The sequence below is a fragment of the Lissotriton vulgaris genome, chromosome 6 (genome assembly GCF_964263255.1).
Source record: "Lissotriton vulgaris chromosome 6, aLisVul1.2, whole genome shotgun sequence".
In the NCBI taxonomy this organism is placed as follows: Eukaryota; Metazoa; Chordata; class Amphibia; order Caudata; family Salamandridae; genus Lissotriton; species Lissotriton vulgaris.
In genome coordinates this window covers 1,413,043,717-1,413,063,884 of record NC_141694.1, presented here as the reverse complement: position 1 = coordinate 1,413,063,884, position 20,168 = coordinate 1,413,043,717, and the positions used below count along the sequence as shown (strand labels likewise).

The following is a 20,168-nucleotide window of genomic DNA, read 5'->3' as shown; positions in this document are numbered from 1 at the left end:
CAGCAGAAAGAGCATTGCATTCGCTGGATTTGCAACGATGCGTGAAATTCTATTTAGAACGTACTAAAGGTTTTCGAAAATCCTCACAGCTATTTGTTGCCTTCGGAGGTCCAAGCAAGGGCCTTCCGCTATCCAAACAGGGTGTTTCAAGATGGATCACGAGTGCCATTCTGCATTGTCACAAGGCTGCAGGAAAACCTCTAACTGGAAAGATCCAAGCACATTCCACAAGATCTGTGGCTTCTTCAACAGCCCTCTTCGCGGGGGGTACATATTAAGGACATTTGCAGAGCTGCTACCTGGAGCAGCGTTCACACCTTTACCAAGCATTACTTCTTGGAATCCTTGCAACAAGATGATGCGGCAGTAGGACAGGCTGTCCTGAGGAACCTCTTCCACTGATGGTGAGCTATCCTTTCTATCCCACCTTCCGTATTACACATTTTGTATCTTATGTCATGTTGCCTATTGCTATAATTTTATGATGCAAAATGTGATTTTCTTGCTAACTGCTTGCTACTCTGATACAAAGCATGGGAATCTATGAAAGTTCCAATACTTGGGTAAGAAAACAAGTTACTTACCTGTAACTTTAGTTATCCAGTATTATGGGTGTCTTTCATAGATTCACATGCCTGAATCATTCCCTGTCGCCGAGACGGGAGTCTCCGATACATAGAAAAGTAATGTCCTATAGACATACATAGAGAAAAGTAGGCCTAAGGGCCTTGCCTTAGTAGCCTATCTATACCAGACTCCAGAAGGTAGCCAATCAGCTACCACCTCCCTCTAGAACCTTCCTGCCAGGAGCCTCAGTCGCTCCGATTTTCTACTGCACGTTGTGCTAGGGAGTCTCCACCTGAGTTCTCCTCAGGTTTCCTAGTTTTATCTCTTTTCTTCTCAGAAATTGGATATTTCCTTCATTTATACACCATGGCTGAACAACAGAAGAAGGGTCTCTTTAGAGCTTGCTCTTCTTGTGGTAAGAAGAGGCTCCGCGTTGACGATAACCATGAAACCTGCTTATACTGTCTCTATCCGGACCATTCTCCTAAAGAGTGTAGAATTTGTAGAACATTCTCTACAAAAACACTAAAGGACAGAGAAGGCCGGCTGCTCCTCTGGTTGAACAGGCTGAAAACCAGAGAGGACCTGGAATCTTCTGAGGACGGTGAGATGGCTTCAGTTTCTTCTAAATTGTCCTTGAAGAGGCCATGGGTTACTTCCCCTAGCCCTACAGACGTTCCTCCTAACAAGACTATTAAAAAGTCTTCTGAGGCAAGATCTACAACGTCTGACAAGGAGGTTTCTACCTTCAGGAAGCCTGTGCCGTCGTCGACTATTTCGTCGACGATTACCTCCGCGCTGAAGAAGACTGTGTCTACAGTCTATGTTTCTACATCGACGACGGTGTCGACAACGATGGCGTCGTCCGCATTCTCATCGACGACGACAACAACTCCATCGTCGACGGCGGGTAAGCCTGTGCCGTCGATTATCCTCATTTCAAGGCCCTCGACGAAGATCCCGTCGACGACGACATCAGCGTCGACGACGAAGCCGAAACCGACGACGCAGTCGACAAAGACACCCTCGTCGACAGGCGTACCTTCGTCGAAGTCTCCGACGACGGTAAAGACCTCGTCGACGACTAAGACATCGTCGCGAGCCCACCATCTACGACTGGACCGTCGACGAAGGTACCATCGACTAGGATACCGTCGTCAAACTCCATCGACGATGACGAAGACCTAATTACAACTCAATTGTCGACGACACCGTCGACGACGCCATGGAAACAATCGGACTTGATTTCTCGGTTGTCAGCTGCCAGCCAGCCGCCTACAAAAAAGAGCACGAAACAACCTATAACCCCTGATTTAACATCTCCAAGTAGGGTGCAAAAGCTAACCCCGTCACATATATTACAGGACGAGGAATCGGATGAAGACCAGTACGGACAGGCCAACAGTCCTTCGGATCTCATAGTCAAGTGCCAAAGCACCGATGAAGAGGGAGATGAGATGGTTTATGCAGAAGAGACTGAACATTCGCATGTCCAGACGGAGGTTACACCTATGGTATGCCTTCCGGTGTCTATAATTTCAGACTTACGGTTCTTGATCCAAGACTATAAGCAGTGCTTTCCTGAACCAACCACTGCCTCTTCAACGGAAACAAATCCAGTTACATCTGGACCAACACCATCCTCACGTCCTAGACCATCACCTTTGGTGATCCGTCAGGAAAGAGAACCAGTGCACAATAATAATAATAATAAAGGGGTTTATAAAGCGCCTGGTGACGCCGTCCCGGCGTGTCCCCGCGCTGTGGAGAGAGAGTCAGAAGAGTGAAAAAAGGCTGGACACTAGAGGGAAAATAGGTAGGTCTTCAAGAGTTTTCTGAATTTAGTTTCAGTGTCCGCTAGCCTAATGATCGTTGGGAGCGATGTCCCGTCTTCTGACGAAGAAGTCGAAGAACCAGAAGAGGGAGAGGTTCGGGACGACCAGTCCGACCATAGGGAGGATGAGGACTACATCGCTCCATCTCCGGGCACTCCTGAAGTCACTACCTCGGATTCACCGCCAGTGGACATTGGCGGATTTCACAATTTGGTGGAGAGAGCGGGCACGAGATTCCATATGAAAATGGAATCCCATGAAACAGACTGCTTCCTATATGATTTTAAAGACCCTGTTAGGAAAACAACAAGATCAATTCCTATCATTGAGCACATATGGGAACAGGGAAAACAGCTGATGCAGACACCAGCCTCTGTCTCCGCAGTAGTTCCACGGCTGGACAAAAAGTATAAGGCACCATCAACAGCAGCAGCCTGCCTTACTGGGCATCCCAAGCCAGATTCAGTTGTTACCCAGGCAGCACAAAAGAACTCGAGGAATCCGGCATTCCCATTGTCAGCTCCACTGGACAAAGAGGACAGGAAGCTTGACAGTATTGGCAAACGCTTTTCCTCCACGTCGGCCATGACTGTAAAAGTGGCTGATTCCATTGCGTTACTAGGCCGCTACAATAGGCAATTGTGGGAGGATATTGCCCCGTATCTGGCGGATCTACCAGATAAGTTGAAAGAGGAAGTACAATCGCTTCTTAAGGAAGGCCAAACATCGGCATCAGAAATTATCGATTGTGCCGTAGGCTATGACCGGCTTCAGACAGCTAGCAGGGGCCGCGTCTTGCGAAGGCAGGAGTGGCTTAAGGCTACATCCTTTCCCCTAGAGGTTCAAACCAAGGTACTGGACATGCCCTACGACGGCCAACACCTTTTTGGGGAAAAAATCGATGAGGCCCTGCAAACGATCAAAAAAGATACGGACACGGCACGAGCGCTGGGCACATTGCAGTTCAAGAACCAGTCCTTTCGAGGGAGCAGAGGCAGAGGTCAATCCTCTTACAGAGGTTCTTACCAGAGCAAATCCTCATATTCCTATAACCAAGGCAGATCGCAATATCAACAGCGACAACAGCAACAAGGTCGTCAGACCTCGTATGGAAGGTCTAACTACAGGGGAAAAAATCAGAGGAAAACCGCTGGCGGACGCCAATGACATTTTCCAACAGCCAGTCCGTCCACAATTTCATTTTTTCAAACTTGGAGGAAAACTAACACACTTCCTCGCCAATTGGAGATCAATTACAACTGATCGGTGGGTGCTCCAATTGATCCAATTCGGACATTCGTTAGAATTCAATTCCCCCGACTAATCCTCCTCACAAGCTTCAACACAGGCGTCTACGATTACTCCTTCAAGAGGTCTCTTCAATGTTAAAGAAAGGAGCAATAGAGCGAGTACCAGCAGCTCACAGAGGGAAGGGATTTTATTCCTGCTTCTTGCTAATACAAAAGAAAGGGAAGAAATGGAGGCCCATCCTAGACCTCAGGGCACTAAACACATTCTTGAAGAGTCAATCGTTCCGTATGGTGACTATTCAAGAGATCTTGGGGTCACTAGAGGAAGGAGACTTTATGACGTCTTTAGACCTGCAAGACGCATACTACCACATCCCTATTCACAAAGGCCACAGGAAATTTCTCAGATTCGCAGTGGCAGGTAAGCACCATTAATTCTGTGTCCTCCCATTTGGCCTCAAGTCTGCACCCAGAATTTTCACCAAGTGCCTCTCCCCAGTGGCAGCCTTCCTACGTCAGCAAGGACACCCAAGTCTTCTTCCCATACCTGGACGACTGGCTGGTAAAAGCACCATCTTTGAAAGGCGCAGCCAAGTCTTCCAGCGCCTGTCTCAATCTTTTCCAGCAACTGGGTCTGAAGCTCAACCACGAGAAGTCAACCTTACAGCCCTCCCGAGTTCTCACCTTTCTGGGGGCGACATTGGATACGGAATGTTCAAAAGCATTTCCATCTCATGAAAGAAAGCCCAAGCTTATCACTCTGGCCACCGCAGTTGCCTCGAGAAAAACTTTGCCGGTCCGTACTTTCAAGTCCCTCCTGGGGATGATGTCTTCCTGTATCCTGCTTATCCCACACTGTCTGCTCAGAATGCGCCCTCTGCAGGAGGCCTTGACCAGGCAATGGACTCAGAGCACAGGCTCTTTCGAGGATCGCATTGTGATAACACAGCAAATGTCCAAAGCCTTGCAATGGTGGAGGTCGTCCGAAAACCTCTCGCAAGGACTAACATTCCTGCTGCCTGCAGCCCCACACGTGATAACAATGGATGCCTCCCTAGAGGATTTGGGAGCGGTCCTTCAAGAGCTGCAGATCAGCGGCAAGTGGACGGACCAAGAAAAGCAGCTCCATATCATTCTCCTAGAGCTGAGGGCAGTTTTTCTATCTCTGTAGGCTTTCCTACCGCTCATCCAGAACTCCCCAGGGCTTGTCAGGACCGACAACACTACGACAATACACTACTTGAACAAACAGGGAGGAACGCGTTCTCTCACACTATCCCGCGAATCGCAGAAAATCTGGAACTGGCTTGTGCTCCACAGAATCACGCTGTCAGCGGAGTATGTCCCAGGCAAGGAAAACATCATAGCAGATGCTCTAAGCAGACCGAGATCGCTGTCCCACAAATGGGAGCTGGAACAAGAAGTGCTGGATCACATCTTCTCGGAATGGGGAATACCGCAGATCGACCTTTTTGCCACCTGGGAGAACGCCAAATGCCGCATCTTCGCAAGTTGGCATCCCCAACTGCGGTCCTTCGAAAATGCATTTTCCATCGCATGGCGCAACGTGTTTGCGTACGCTTTTCCGCCATTTCCCCTGATACCAAGAGTCCTCCGAAAAATGAAGACAGAGCACTGCACCCTGATTCTGATTGCCCCGTTCTGGCCGAGGCAGCATCGGTTCATGGACCTCCATCGCCTCTCAGTCCACCCGCCAATCCGTCTGGGCCAACATCCGTCCCTGCTCACGATGTCCAAAGGCCAGCTACAGCACCCAAATCTGAAATCTCTCAGATTATCGGCTTGGCTCCTGAGTACCGAGAGTTCAGTCAACTAGACATTCCGCAGGAGTACAAAGATGTCCTCGCAAAAGCAAGAGCAGAGAGCACAAATAAGACCTATTCGTTAAAATGGAAATGCTTTTGCATTTGGTGTAAGAACAAAGATCTACATCCCTTTAAGGCTACTCCGGAGCAGTTACTACCATATCTGCTACACCTGGCACTGGCGGGACTTGCGCATGCCTCTATCAGAGTACATTTGGCAGCAATTTCTTGCTTTACAAGAACTTCAAAAGGACCCTCTCTCTGGTCACACAGGTTAATAAAACAATTCCTTAAGGGGCTTTACAGATCCTTTCCTCGCCCACGGAGAGTTCCACCAACATGACATCTTAATGTGGTCCTCAACCAGTTGATGAAGCACCCTTTCGAGCCTATTCACAGAGCAGATGTCAAATACATCTCCTGGAAAACGGCCCTTCTTTTGGCCCTGACCTCAGCAAGAAGGGTCCGCGAACTACAGGCTCTTTCAATACAAAATCCCTTCATGCAGTTCAAGGAAGACAGAGTGGTTTTAAGGACTAACCCTCGATTTATTCCTAAGGTCCCGTCGGACTTTCATTTAAATGAACCTCTAGTCCTCCGATCTTTCTTCCCAAATCCAAGCACTGCAGCTGAAAGATCTCTGCACTCTTTGGCCCTGAAGAGGTGTCTTAAATTTTACCTTGACAAGACAAAACATTTTAGGAAAACGAACCAACATTTCATCGCTTTCAGTAGACCAAGAAAAGGCATGCTGCTTTCCAAGCAAAGTATTTCACGATGGATATCTTCGGCAATTGCTTTTTGCCACGAGAGAGCAGGACGTCTGTTACAATCCAAAGTAAGAGCTCATTCTACAAGAGCTGTGTCCACATCGGCAGCGCTCTTTGCTGGGGTGCCAATATTGGACATTTGCAGGGCAGCGACCTGGAAGTCGCCGCATACCTTCACATGCATTGTACTAAACTTCCAGGAAAAGGGATCACCTCGCAACCACCAATGAAAAAGAAAGTTTTTAACAGTACATATCATGAGTATCAGTGCTAGTGGCTAATGTTCAAATACAGACTAGATGTCCGGGCCACGTAGTTAGCATCAGAATTCTAGTCTTTATTGCTGAAGACTGAAGCACAAGGTAGATGACCACTCATGGAGGAGGCCGGGCTGAGTAAACCTGATGAACGAATCCTCTGGGAACACACAGAATGTTCAATGAATTCACGCTCTGAGTCTGGTTGTAGGAAGAAAGGAGATTTGCCATTATGCTTAGTGCATAGCTTTGCTGGATACAACATTGAATACTCAATTTCCTTAGCCCTGAGGAGCTTTTTGACTTCCAAGAACGATCTGTGGGCTTCCTGAACTGCTGGTTTGAAGTCAGGATAGAAAAATATCAGGGCATCTTCATATTGCAGGTCAAGGGTGTCTCTATTGAGGCGCAATATAAAGTCACAGTCTCTATAGTTGAGCAGCTACGCTATAATGGGATGCTGATATTGACCGCTTTTAGGCTTGGGAGCCAAAGAGCTGAAAATTAGTTGTGGCGAATAAGGTATCGAGGAGATCCTCCACGAAATTCTCCATGTTGTTGGGGAGAACGACTCGTGAACGCCCAATGTACGGATGTTGTCACGTCGAGATCGACTCAAGGTCCTCTATTTTGGCCTTAATTGCCTTCAAATCCACAGAGTAATGGTAAATCCTTGTCCAGGTGGTGTTGTGTGTCTTACAAATCAAAATTCGACCTTCAGCTTGTGTTAATCTGTTATCATGCATGTCCACATGTTCCTGGAATCTATCTAGCCTAGCAGTAAAGGTATCCATCTGATCATCGACTGACTGCAGACTATCTTTGACCTCCTTCTTTTGCTGATCTTGTCTGCTCACTGGTGCTTTCTGAGGTTCACCATGGAGCCTCAGCACTGTCGGTTTGCAGTTCTGACATTTGGATTTACACCTGCTCATTGAGCATTCACAAATCTGATTAACCTAGTAGTGGCTTCCCTGCACAGTTTTGAAGTCTATTTACTTTTACACTTGGACACTGGTTTGTGAAGGTAAGGGGTCATCTGCCCCAGTCACTGAACATTTTCAGGGCACCATGACTCTTCTGCAAGACCTCTACTTCATGGGCAGCACCCAAAAGTCCCATTTCGCACCCACAGAGAGACTGGTGTTCATCATAGCAGAGCTGTACACATTAATTTACAAATGCCTTTCCTTGCACTTACGATTGCAGATATTGAGGAAATGATGTACTTTTCTGTTTCAAACACCATTCCTATTTCTGCAAGACCCACAGATGTAAGACACAATGGATTCATGCATCCAATTGGTGCCAGATGGAACCCCTTCAGTACGGCCTAATGAAGCAATGGCACTAGCATCTGGCGAACCTAGTAGCTTGGATGTAGTTTTTCGACTCTGCCATCCTGGATCTGCACTGGTATATGTGCCCCTTCAATCTGTTTGTGGGCCATCCCTTCATTTCTCCACAGTTGCAGGCAATTACTTTTATGACAGTCTTCTCGCTGGTGTGTGTGGTTGGGGTCTCATGTGGAAGACCACCAGTAAAACCTTCATCCCGAACTGAAGGAAATTATTGTTTTCAGATTTGGGGTATTCATGCTTACATCTCCAGACTAGGAGCTTGTCCTCCGTTTTGTGCTGTACACTTTTTTACAAAGTGGCTGATTCGCAATCTGTCTGACAATTGTCATCAAAGGGTAGTTGTACTCTGTTTCGGTCCAACTACCATTGATGCTTTTCTGTCTTGGTTAAGTAGGTTCTTCGCATTTGCCAATCTCCCTATCTGATTTTCACATGAGCAAGTTTATCTCTTTTCTATCATTCATCCTCTTCCTCATCCCACCAACGAAGAGGAGCGGCTTTATAGGCTGGACCTCAGGTGTTCAGTGTCTTATAACATGGAGGATCCGAAATGCATAAGCTCTTTGTGGGCTTTGGTGGAGCCAAGATTTGCTAATCTGCAACTAAGCGCAAGTTTTCTCATTGTGTTACCCTTTGTAGTAAAATGTTCAGTTCTTTAGGCAAGACTGTCTCTCTATTTGGCAGATAGTTTGTTAGAATGTATTCCCTGGAGTACACGTTCGGTGGATTCGGACATCTCCTGATTAACTGGGGACTTCCTAGATGCCTATTGGGTGGTTGAGCTCTATGTTGGTTGTCCTGAAGGTGCATTTGAACTTGCATTTGTAGAATAATAACCAGTATACTTACCTGTAGTTGTAAGAGGTAGAGCCAGTGCTTAAGCGATGGCGGTTTCTCACAGTGTGAGAGGGTAAGTGAGGTTTGCACTTATGTTTGTAATTGGTAAATTGCTCTCCGCTGTAATCATGTTGTCTGTGTTAAGTAGGCTATTTGCATATTTGCATGAGAGATTGCATTTAGGGTTATTGAATTATATTATTTAGACAACTGTGGACATTGGATTGCAAAAGAAATCACTTATTGCATTGTGTTATAGAATGATTTGGGGTGTGTGTGTGCATGTATATATGTCAAAACAATACCCTAAATTATGCAAAAAAGAAGCAGTGATCACTGGGTAGTTCCCACGTTTAGGTGGAGAGCAGCTTGAGTATGGAACAGCCTACAACACCAGCTACACTCTGAATTTGCTCACCTTAAATGTCTGTTTTTCTAGCAAAGTTTTTAAGCAGAGGATTAGTACAGCGACATTCACGCCGAGCTAGAAAGGGAAAATGTATTTTGCCATTTCTAGAGCAAAGTCTTTAAGCATAGAATTAGCACAGTGCTATCCATGCCTATCTGTAAAATAATAAAAGCCTTTTACCACTCCAGGCACAGTATTACAGCTTTGGATTCTCAAAATACCTTCCAAGCCAACCTGGAATGTAAGCAACCCCTGACACATGTTTCCCTATTATTATATCTCTTCTGAGAGGTTTAGCTTTGTCCAGATACAGATACAAGGGAGCACCCAGTAGAAGTCAAAACAATACCCTTTCAGGGGTAGGATTGACACATTAAAGACTTTGCTGTAGAAAAGGCAAAAAACGTTGTCCCTTGCTAGTTTGGTGTGGATGGCAGTGTGCTAATCCATTGCTTAAAAACTTTGCTAGAAAAACAGACATTTGTGTTGAGCAAATTCAGAGTGAGGCTGGTGTTGCGTTGTAGCATGCTCTATACTGGAGGTGCTCTCCACCTAAACCTGGGAACTACCCAGAGTTTTCGCGCTTGTGTTTGTATATATTTGTTTTTTTTAATTAACCACCTGCTCGTCAGTGGTTTTTGGTGCTAATTTCCCTCTTGGGCAAGGTTCAGCTGCTATGTGTAACTTGCTACTTTTTCTGCACCTGATAGAATCTCGTAACGAGGACCTAAATATTCTCTATAGAACCATATTTAAATTTTCCCTATTTCATACAAGACCTAGCTGCCTGCAGGAGTTCTTCAATCATTTGTGGCAAACATGTTGTAATCCCTAAATTCACAAAAAGTTAGAATTTGTGGGTGTAGCTTGTTTGTACATGTTACTAAATTGTGAAACCCTATACCTCTTCATTTGAGAGCAATTTCATGGCCAAGTTCTTTTAGCTCCCATTTTAGATTCGGCTGTGTTCTCAGATTATCTAACTCTGGTAATCTCCTTTTGTTAAGTGTTAACTCATCATGATGGCTTCAGTGCTGAAAATCCTTTGGTATAGGAGCACTTAATACATCGTTAGAGCATGCAGATTTTCTTTGTAATTTGCTTTCTCTTTAAAAAAAAAAAAAAAGAAAAGAAAACCCTGTACTTTCCACTATTCCTTTGCACTCTAGTGCTTTTCTAGATGGCGTGGAGGTAAAGAAGTGTAAACACAGCCAGAGAAACATACAGGATACTAAGCATTGTGGGGAAGTATGGAGACTTTTATTAACAAGTGTACAGAATAAAAAATATCCACGTACACAACTAAAGTGTTTACAATTTTCACCGCTTTGGGTTTGAGAGGAATTCCTTGTGAAATAATTTTTTTGTTTGAGATTTCCCAGCAAATCCCTGAGTAGCATCAAAAGTGAATTATTATGAATACTTGTAACTACAAGTTCCTCACCTGTATATTATTCCCCAGGTGATAGACTGTATCCGGAAATTTTGAGAAGCAATGTTCCCATGTGCTGCAAGTTGGTGTTTGTCATGTGGTTCTGCGTTGACTACATTGCTCCCTGAAAGTGAAGGTGCAGAGCCGCATATCAGCACCACCCTTGCTCAGAGATGTCTGTAGCTTTCTTTCTTGTACTTCGTATGCTCCGCTCCTTTTTGTTGGTTGACAAATTAATTTCAAAATTCCAGTGTGCAAAGGAATGATTGGTGTCCCCTACAAATTCTACAGGGTTCTAACAATGCCTATTAAAAACAGATGTCTGTGACAGACCTGCATGCCTTTTGCCTCTGAACTTGTGTTTGGATTCAAGACACTACTCCAAGTTTTCCGAAGATTGTGCCATCATGCAGTCGAAGACGACCTAGGACCATGAAGTGAAGCTGTATGTCATGTACACCAAAAAGCAGTCTTGAACGTCGTGAATGTCTTGCTCCAAGTGGAGGGTGCAGACTTGTCCAGTCGTTTCTGGAACAAATCCTGGGGTCTCAAGTTGGGTTTTTACTGTCTGATTCGTCTTTGGCACTGTCCGCCAGCACCGGCGTCTGGTTCTAATGACTTCCAGTCCGGCTCCAAGATCAGTGACTGTTCTTTTTCCACCTACACTTTACGCAATGAGTCCCTGTCTATTCCGGTGTGCAATCTCAAACGAAATCTGATTTGACCCTCGGCCGAGGTCACACCTTTACTTAATTACAAGTGCACTTGTTTCCAGTACATTCCGATTCAGACACAACTCTTTTGCAGTGCCTTTGTCACAGGCTTCATCACCTTCTTGGGACCAATTGTAATCAACCTGACAATGACGATGGAGGTGATGACAATGCCATTTACATAGACTTGTAAAAGGCCAGTGTGCTGGATACTTCCTAGGACACAGGGTTGGTGTCACCCCTCACTCTCATTTAATGAAGCCCTGACTGACACCCTGATGGGTACTTAGGCAAAGCCCTGCTCTTGCCCACCAGTAAACAGACAAGTGGCCAGGTGCCATAGTGTGGCACAGGGGACCCAAACATTCTTTTCCACCATCCTCCCTGTGTTCTGTGCTCTCTCGTACCCCTTGAAAAAAGGAGAAGAGACTCCATTGGCTGGATCTCAAGAGAGCTTTGAGCTTTTATATTGATAGCACCAAAGATCATTGGGTGGACCATCTACAGGGGATTCTACGAAACAAAAGAAAGGCAAGGTGGTGATGAAAAGGACTCTGTCATAGTGGATGGTCCTCTGCATTAAGACCTGCTACACATTGGACAAGAAGCAGCCCCCTGAAGTACTGAGGGCTTATTCCTTCAGAGCCAAGACTGCTACCACTGCATTGGCATGTGGGGAGCCTGTGCAGGCTATGATTTGGGCATCAGTGATTTGCTTCATGAAGCACTACGGCCTTGACAGCCAGGTTAGACCCTCCACTTTCGGGAGGTACTGCTATGGTATCTATTCTACAGGTAAAGAATCTGCAGTTAGAATTATCCATTGGAAAAAGAAGTTGGTTACCATCAGTAGTGCTCCTTAACACTCTGTCTGATGGACACACTATCTAGCGGTAGATTCATCAGCGCCATCCCACCTCCCTGTTCTGTGGAATGGCCTCTTTTACCATTTATTAAGTTCCTAAATAAAAGGTATGCAAACGGGTACCTGGTTTCTGCGCATGGGTGGTGCTTATATACGCCTCCACTCTGTGAGTTCCAGGGTGGAATGAAGTCATTGTGGAGCTGATTGGTGCCACCTAACTACCCAGGAGCCACTGCTTTGAAATTTTGCGGATCACGTCTGGTGTTGAGGAATATTCTACAGATGAGGCATTTGCAGTTAGAATATCTACCAAAAAGAGCGTTATCGAAGGGGAGTAGCGTTTCTTTTGCGAATCATTGACGAATTTTTCACTCTGCCTTTTTTTAACTTACTTCCTAAAGTTAGTACAAGTGAACTGTGCCATTTTTCCACACCCCTGCTTTTCATACAGTTGTATAGCTGTGTACAATCACTATTTTCAAAAGATAGAAAGCTTGTTGTGTAAATACACAAGTTGAAGCCTGTGTGTGGCAGATTTAACTTTTCATATTAGGATCTGTGCTTATCTTTTTTAAATATGCCATTATTACCTTTATTATTTCAGCTGTCTAATGCTATCTCCCACTTGTTCAATACAATTAAAATTTTCTGTCGTATTGTTTTATTTTAAAGCGTGTATTTCAATGGTTTCAATTAACTATGCAAATAAAAACTATTCCTATTCCCCTTGTTCAATACAATATATGCATATGGAAGGAATGGGCCCCAAAATTGTGGTTTGTTCAGGCAGTTTATTTCTGTTTAAGAAATTGTTGCAGCACGTGGCATGTTTTTTTTTTTTCCAGAAGCTGGCGATCAGGTTAGTGAAGCAGGATTTTCAAGCTCTCCTGTGGAAGCACCTCCAAGCAAATCGCCTTCTATGCCTTCCCTTAATCAGACTTGGCCAGAAATGAACCAGAGCAGTGAGGTTAGTATTCATTTCCAGTTAAATGGATTTATTTTCAGCTAATTGTTTTAGTAATACTTTGCAACATTTATGCATTCTACATCAAATACCACCTTTCCCAGATTGGTGGCTTTAATGTTTTTGCTAATCTTATATACTCTATACAACAATAGTGGTTGACTTAGTGAAGATAGTGAGCAAAAGCTGCTGACCACAAACAATGCATTTCTTAAGGCTGGATGTGCCACAACATGAATGCAAAAATGGAAAAAACCAAAAAAACTACGCATAGATATGAAAGTACACGTGCTAAAACCTGGACAAGAGAACTCAAGACCAGTGATAACATATGACTTGTATGTTTTCCTTTGGGATGATCTGCAGGCTCCATCTGGAATGCATGTGGATGATTGATCTGATCAATAAAGTTTAACATCCATCACTCTAATGCCTTTACTGGTTTACCATTTTTAATTTGTTCCTCAAAAGCAGAAAAATGATTACCTGCATGAGAGAAGCACACTGTGGTCTCAGTTCTTTCCTCCCCAAAAATGTACATTCAGTTAGAAAGTCTAATTTTTTTATTATTTCCTTAGAGATGGAAATGTGTATCTTGGTCATAAGTTCATATTAAGAGTTCTGTCCTTCAGATGCTGCACTGTTTTAAATTGTGTGTCCCCTTTTCCATAAATATTTTAAAGTTTAAGTAATGGGATATTTGGCTTCATCCTAAGGTTAAGCTCACCGATCCATGCCATATTGTCGAAGAGCCAAGCTGCTTAATGTGGGTCCCATAGGGCCGAGAGATGCCCCTGCTGGATTACCATCTGTGGAATCACCCTCGATGCTAGCTGGGCCTATCTTTGGATCTGGGCTGGCGCCAACAATGATACTGACTACCACCTCAGTTCCAGACCACCAGACTTCTCAGGCTCATAAGGCACAGATTGAAGAGGAACCTATTGTTTTCTTCTACTCCAAGACAGCACTCCATCAATGCCACTGAAGATCTACACTGGTGCTGACCAGATCATACCCAAATGCACCAGGCTTTCAACCTTTTCCTGTTGGAGGAGATGGCGAATACAGCTATGGCCTCCTGGAGGAAAACTGGTATGAGGAGCTGGGCGATGCCAGTGGCCTGCACACCTTTCCTGACACTGGCCCGATTTCTGTTCGAAGCCCTGCCCCAGATTAATGCAAAAAGAACAATTGATGGACAGGATGCAGAACAATGTCATACATTCACCTCAGTACAGAGATCTGGGCCTAAATCTATCGTTTTTTTGCTCACCATTCCATTCCAGTTTGGACCCAGCCATATTCAAATCAGTCTTGACCCTGCACCCAATGGTAACAGTCCAGCCCAAACTGCCAGGCCAGCATCCTAGGACCGGTTTCGGGATTTTAGCCCTCATCAGCCAGGATAGCTTGACTCCAGTGGCATTGAGAGCACAGGATCCACATCTGGGCATTCCCTTCCCACTGGGTGACAAATGCAAAAAGAACGATTGATGGACAGAATGCAGAATGTCATACATTCACCCCAGTACAGAGATCTGGGCCCAAATCCATCGTTTTTTTGCTCACCATGCCATTCCAGTTTGGACCCAGCCATATGCAAATCAGTCTTGACCCTGTGCCCAATGGGAACAGTCCAGCCCGAAGTGTCACGGATGAAGGCGCATCTTTTGAGACGATGATCAGAACATAGTCTGCGCTAATTGTAGCATCTAATGAACTCAGGATGTAAGTTGACGGCTGTCATATGGCAGTCCTGGTCCTGCTGGACCTATCGGTCGAATTTGACACCGTCCACCATGAGATTCTACTGACACATCTAAAAGAGATCGGAATAAGAGGTGTGCTGCTCAAATGGTTTAAATCCTACCTATCGGAAAGATAGCAAGCCATAACTTTCCCGCTATATGTATCTGATTACAAGGAGATTAAGCACAGAGTACCTAAAGGATCTGCCTTGAGCCCCATCTTGTTCAATTCACAAAAAGATAGGTAGTAGTGTTCCCAAAGGGAAACGTCCGCACACTCTCTGCAAAACAATCTTGTTATTTCTACAATTGGTACACATCAAGTAGTCTATTTCTTATAAGAAAAGTGATAACCAATAGGGTGCTACAGAGACTCAAGGCACCTACTACCTAAAGGTGCCGTCAGTACACACTGAAAGTGTGTCACATGAATTCAAACAAATTTTTGAGAAACTCTTGACAGCACTCCTGTGGGCTAGTAATTCTAACAGTTAGGGCATAAGTTATAAACCCTCAATATACCAAACTCTACTAATTATAGAGTATTCTAAAAGAAACAAATGACAAGGTTGTATTCAATTGAGATTGTCAAAAAAAGGGTTTCAAAATATAGTCCACTTATTTTGTTTTCTTCAGTCTTTATTCTTTCAATTCCATAAAACAAATATTCCCAGCAAAAATAGAAATCACCAACACGTGTTTCGTCCTACACAAGGACTTTTTCAAGGCAAAGTATAAGTGGCAGGGTGAGAAGTTGAGCAAAATGCGAAGTATGGAAAGTCTTCCGGTCTGTAGCAACAATCACAATAGTCAAGTACGACCCAGCTCATAAGCTAGCTATACGTTTGTTCGAAGGGTAAATACACGTCTGTTTATCTCAGGTTCATAGAAACGAACACTCGAAAGCAGGCCGGTGTTATTTGAAAAGTGGAGTTTACAACCATGATAAGTTGGTGAACAAAAGTCAGGCTATCGCATTTCCTCACCCAAACGGTCTCCGTAACACGTAACATCTTGTTCAATATATATTTAAGGCCTCTGCTGACCCTGAATAAATACTTTGGCATACCATTTGTAAATTATGCAGATGATACCCAATTGATAATCTCACTAGATAAGTTGAACTCTGCAAAAGAAGGCCAACGTCAGCTTTGAAAAACTGGACAACCTCCGTCCCATTTCCCTCCTGCCCTATATGGCGAAGGTGGCGGAAAAAATAGCCAACATACAGCTTATGCAGTTCGTGGAGACGGCCTCGCTACTCCACGACTCGCAATTTGGCTTCCGCCCCCGTCACTCAACGGAGTCTGCTCTTCTCGTGGCGGTGGAAGCACTTAGACAGGGAGTGGACGAGGGCCAAACTATGGCATTGATCCTACTTGACCTAAGCGCAGCATTCGACACTGTAGCACATTCCACCTTGCTACAGTGTCTGAATGGAGGAGGGGTGACAGGAGCTGCGCTTGGCTGGATCAAGTCCTTCCTGTCTGATAGGTGCTGTCAAGTCAGATTGGGTGATTGCTATTCCAGGGAGATTGAGTTGGGCCAGGGCGTACCTCAGGGTTCGTCCCTGAGCCCAACCCTATTTAATATCTACGTCTCCCCCCTGGCGGCCATTGTGGAAGGATACGGTCTTCGCTTGGTGTCCTACGCCGATGACACGCAGCTGGTCATTTCCCTATCGCGTGCGCCCGGCCTTGCAGCGGACATCTTCAGGAATTGCATGCAAGACCTCGCTGCCTGGATGTCCGCAAACTGTTTAAAGTTGAACGGCAGCAAGACCGAGGTGCTCGTGGTGGGGGGTGTACCGTCTGCGTGGTCGTCGGCGTGGTGGCCACCCTGTCTGGGTGAAGCTCCCGTTCCCTGCCGTGAGGCCAGGAACCTTGGCGTGTGGCTGGACAAGGACCTCACCTTCGACTCACAGGTCGCTCGGGTGGCGGGGGTATGCTTCAGTGTCCTGAGAGCCCTTAGGAAAGTGTTAGATCTGCTTCCCATTTCTGCTCGAAAGACGCTGGTGCATGCTCTGGTCACCTCCCGACTTGACTATGGGAACCTGCTCTATCTGGGGGCCACAGGCAGGGTCATGGGCCGCCTGCAGGTTCTTCAAAATGCGGCAGCGCGACTGGTTCTCAGGCTCCCTAGGAGGTCTTCCGCCAAACCAGCTCTGCGGGCCCTTTATTGGCTCCCCATTGAGAGGAGAGTGGAGTTTAAGGCCCTTACCACATGTCACCGTATCTTGAGTGGTAAAGCACCTCTTCCGCTCCAGAGCCTAGTATCCCATTATGAGCCCACACGCAGTCTTCGGTCTTCTCAGACTGGGCTGTTAAAAGTCCCCAGAGTATCTAAGGTTCGTATGGGAGGTAGATCCTTCAGATACCTTGCTCCCAAGCGCTGGAATGATCTCCCGCTAGAACTTCGACTCGAACCTTCCGAAGTCCAGTTCAGAAAAAAACTCAAAACACATCTTTTCAGCAGATAGCCTTTGTGGGAGGAGGGGGGACAGCCACTTCACTTATCACAGCACGGGGACACGCCAGTGGCGTAACCAGGCGCTTAATAAATGTCCAATAATAATAATAAGTCAGATAAACAACTTCCACTCATGTCTGAAAGAGATGGCACAATGGCTTCACCATAACATGTTGAAATTCAACTGAGATAAGACAGAATTTCTCTGCTGCTCTCTAAGAAATCTACAATAACTCCCATCAAATTTCTGTCCTTGACCAATAAAATCGGCTCCGGAATCTGTACATTCCGTACAAAACCTGGGTGACCAGCTTGACGAGCATCTTTCAATGGAAGCACAGGTTAATAAAACAGTAGCAGTATGTTGTGGTCTATTACGAAACTTAGAGAAAATTGTCCTGATGCTTTTCCAACCTTTCAGAAGACAAGTGGTACGGGCCACTATACTGAGCAGACTGGACTATTGCAGCACCCTACTTCTAGGATGTCTGAAATATCTGCTCAAAAGGTTTCGAAGGATTCAGGTGCTGGTTGCTAAGCTTGCGTTAGGCAAAAGGAGAAGGGACTCCACAACCAGAACGCTGCAGGAACTCCGCTGACTCCCAGTAAAGGAGCAGTGCATATTCAAAGCTCTCTGTATACTATATAGGGCTTTACATGGCACAGAACCCAAGGCCTTATAGCTAAAAGTAAAACCCTCCAGACCAGCCCGAAGGCTGAGTTCATATGATGCCCACCTGTTGTCGGTGCCTCCTTTTAAAAAGATATGTCAGGGAGGCCGAGCTTTACAAGTCAAAGCTGCTCAACTGTGGAACACTCTAGTTTCATGAAAAACTTAAAAACATAGCCATTTCCCTGTACGAAGGACAATTGTTGACAAATGGACTTCGTTTCACTCTTCCCAACAGAAGCTCCTTAGAACGGATAGTCTTTCAGCACCATGATGCCTGTTGGTTGATAGTGCGCTTTATAAATGACTAAGAATAATAATGATGATCAGAGAAGTGAAGGTCCTTGACCTACCTACCCTCCATCGAGGTCAAGACCAACGTCTTGACAGAGGTGCTTCTACTGCGGGCAAGCTCTGTGGAGCCCCTGCTCCACTTTAATGAGGCAGTCACTTATGTTCTGCCTGGGCCAAAAACCCACTGGATGGTCCAGTACACAGCATGATTGCCTGAGGCCATTGTCCTGCTTTTGGAGAACCAGACATTATTGTGCAGCATTCCTCTTCCAAGAGCTAGGTGGTACAGGCCTTGACAGCAAAGACAAACCTAAGTGCATCCGTAACACCACACCGTATAGGAAATCAACGAGGTTGGACTCCTTTGGTAAAAGGATCTTCTTTTCTATAATGTTTGGCTTTGCAGTTGATGAACACTGAATGTCTTTTGGGCCATGCCTTGTGGAATTGTCGTGCAGCTACTGACCATGCTTCCTGAGGGGGGCCGGGCTATCCTGAACCAGACATTGGCTGATGTCAAGAATGCAGGATAGTGCACTATTTGGTGTGGACTGAACACCACTGATTAATTAGATAGGGCCATGGCCTCTATAGTGGGACTCCACCTCCACTCCTGTATGTGGTCCACTGGATTTTCAGGCAGTGGTAGCTGGTGATCTATGAAGGTGATGGGTCATAGTACCAGCCAGGAGTTCACCCCATTTTTTTCAAACTTTATCTCACTTATACTCACTTCCTCTCACATTTACTCGCTCCCCCTCACTCACTTTTAACCCACTTCCTCTCACTTACTCATACCCATTCACTTTTACTCATGCAGAAACATACTCGTACTCTCTGATTCTTATTCTTACTGAGACACACACTAACTGATTGTGTCATGATACAACTGCATCTGCTGCACTATTGATAGGTACACCCCTGATCCACTTCCCTATCCCAACCTCCATCAATCACTCATTCTAAAATGCTTTTTCTTTCACTCTCATGCTCACTTTCACTCACTCATACACACTCAAACTTAGATTCTCACTCATTTTCATACTCATTGACACACTCAAACATGAAATGAAAGGAAAACGATTTAATGAGCGCACATATGCCCCAAGGCATTGAGGCGCTAGTGGCTAGTCTTAAGGTACAACTTGACAAATAACTGAATCAAAGTTACACAGTTATTGTTTGTCTCCTTACAGGGTGAAGAGACAGTTTTTTTCATGCCTTTCTGAAGGGAGATGCATCTTCAGGCAAGTAAGTTACAGAGGAAAGAAGTTCCAGAGCTTAGCTGCAGCCACCTAGAAAGTTCTGCCTCCCCATCATTTTTTACGAAATCTGGAGACGACAACCAGATTAAGATCTGCAGAGCGGAGTTCTCTCCTTGGAGTATACCACTGAAACATGGTTTGATTGGTCCAGGTCTGGCATTATACAATGCCTTATGAACAATTCCTTAAATAATAATGCACTTCTTAAATGGAAACCAGTTCAGATCGACCATCCTTTAGTGATAGATTGATGTTTTGGGATGTCTAAGGTCAGTTTTGCTGCTGCATCTTGCACCATTTGCAGCTTTGTTTGTGCCGTCTTATTAATCTCGAGGTGAAGCGCATTGCACTTATCAACCCTAGATGAAATTACTGCAAGAACTACTTGTTTGTGTCCCAGAAGAGGAATAAACAGAATTCACAGAGTTCTGATAATCCAGACGCAGGTCGTGATAGTACGGTTGTCCTGAAGTTTCAGTGATAATCATTATCCAGGTCTACTCCTAGATTTTTTGCTGATTCCTTTGGCATAGGAGGTGCCCCCAACATATTACACCACCAATTCTAGAACCATAAAGTTGGGTGGCGCCCAGAGATCAGAACTTCCATCATATCACTGTTAAGCTTCAGACA

The 20,168-nt window shown here is 45.2% G+C and overlaps 1 protein-coding gene across 19 annotated transcripts in view; it reads left to right on the top strand.

The window, feature by feature from the left end:
- REPS1 (RALBP1 associated Eps domain containing 1) overlaps positions 1 to 20,168 on the top strand; it is a 1,100,512-nt gene that overhangs the window by 494,341 nt on the left and 586,003 nt on the right. For 13 of the 19 annotated variants that reach the window (XM_086927540.1, XM_086927556.1, XM_086927550.1 and 10 more), the window contains exon 9: positions 12,968 to 13,089. In XM_086927540.1, coding sequence (XP_086783666.1) covers positions 12,968 to 13,089 — 122 coding nt within the window. The remainder of the gene's footprint in view (positions 1 to 12,967; positions 13,090 to 20,168) is intronic. The other 6 variants (XM_086927542.1, XM_086927557.1, XM_086927554.1 and 3 more) reach the window with 1 other exon arrangement.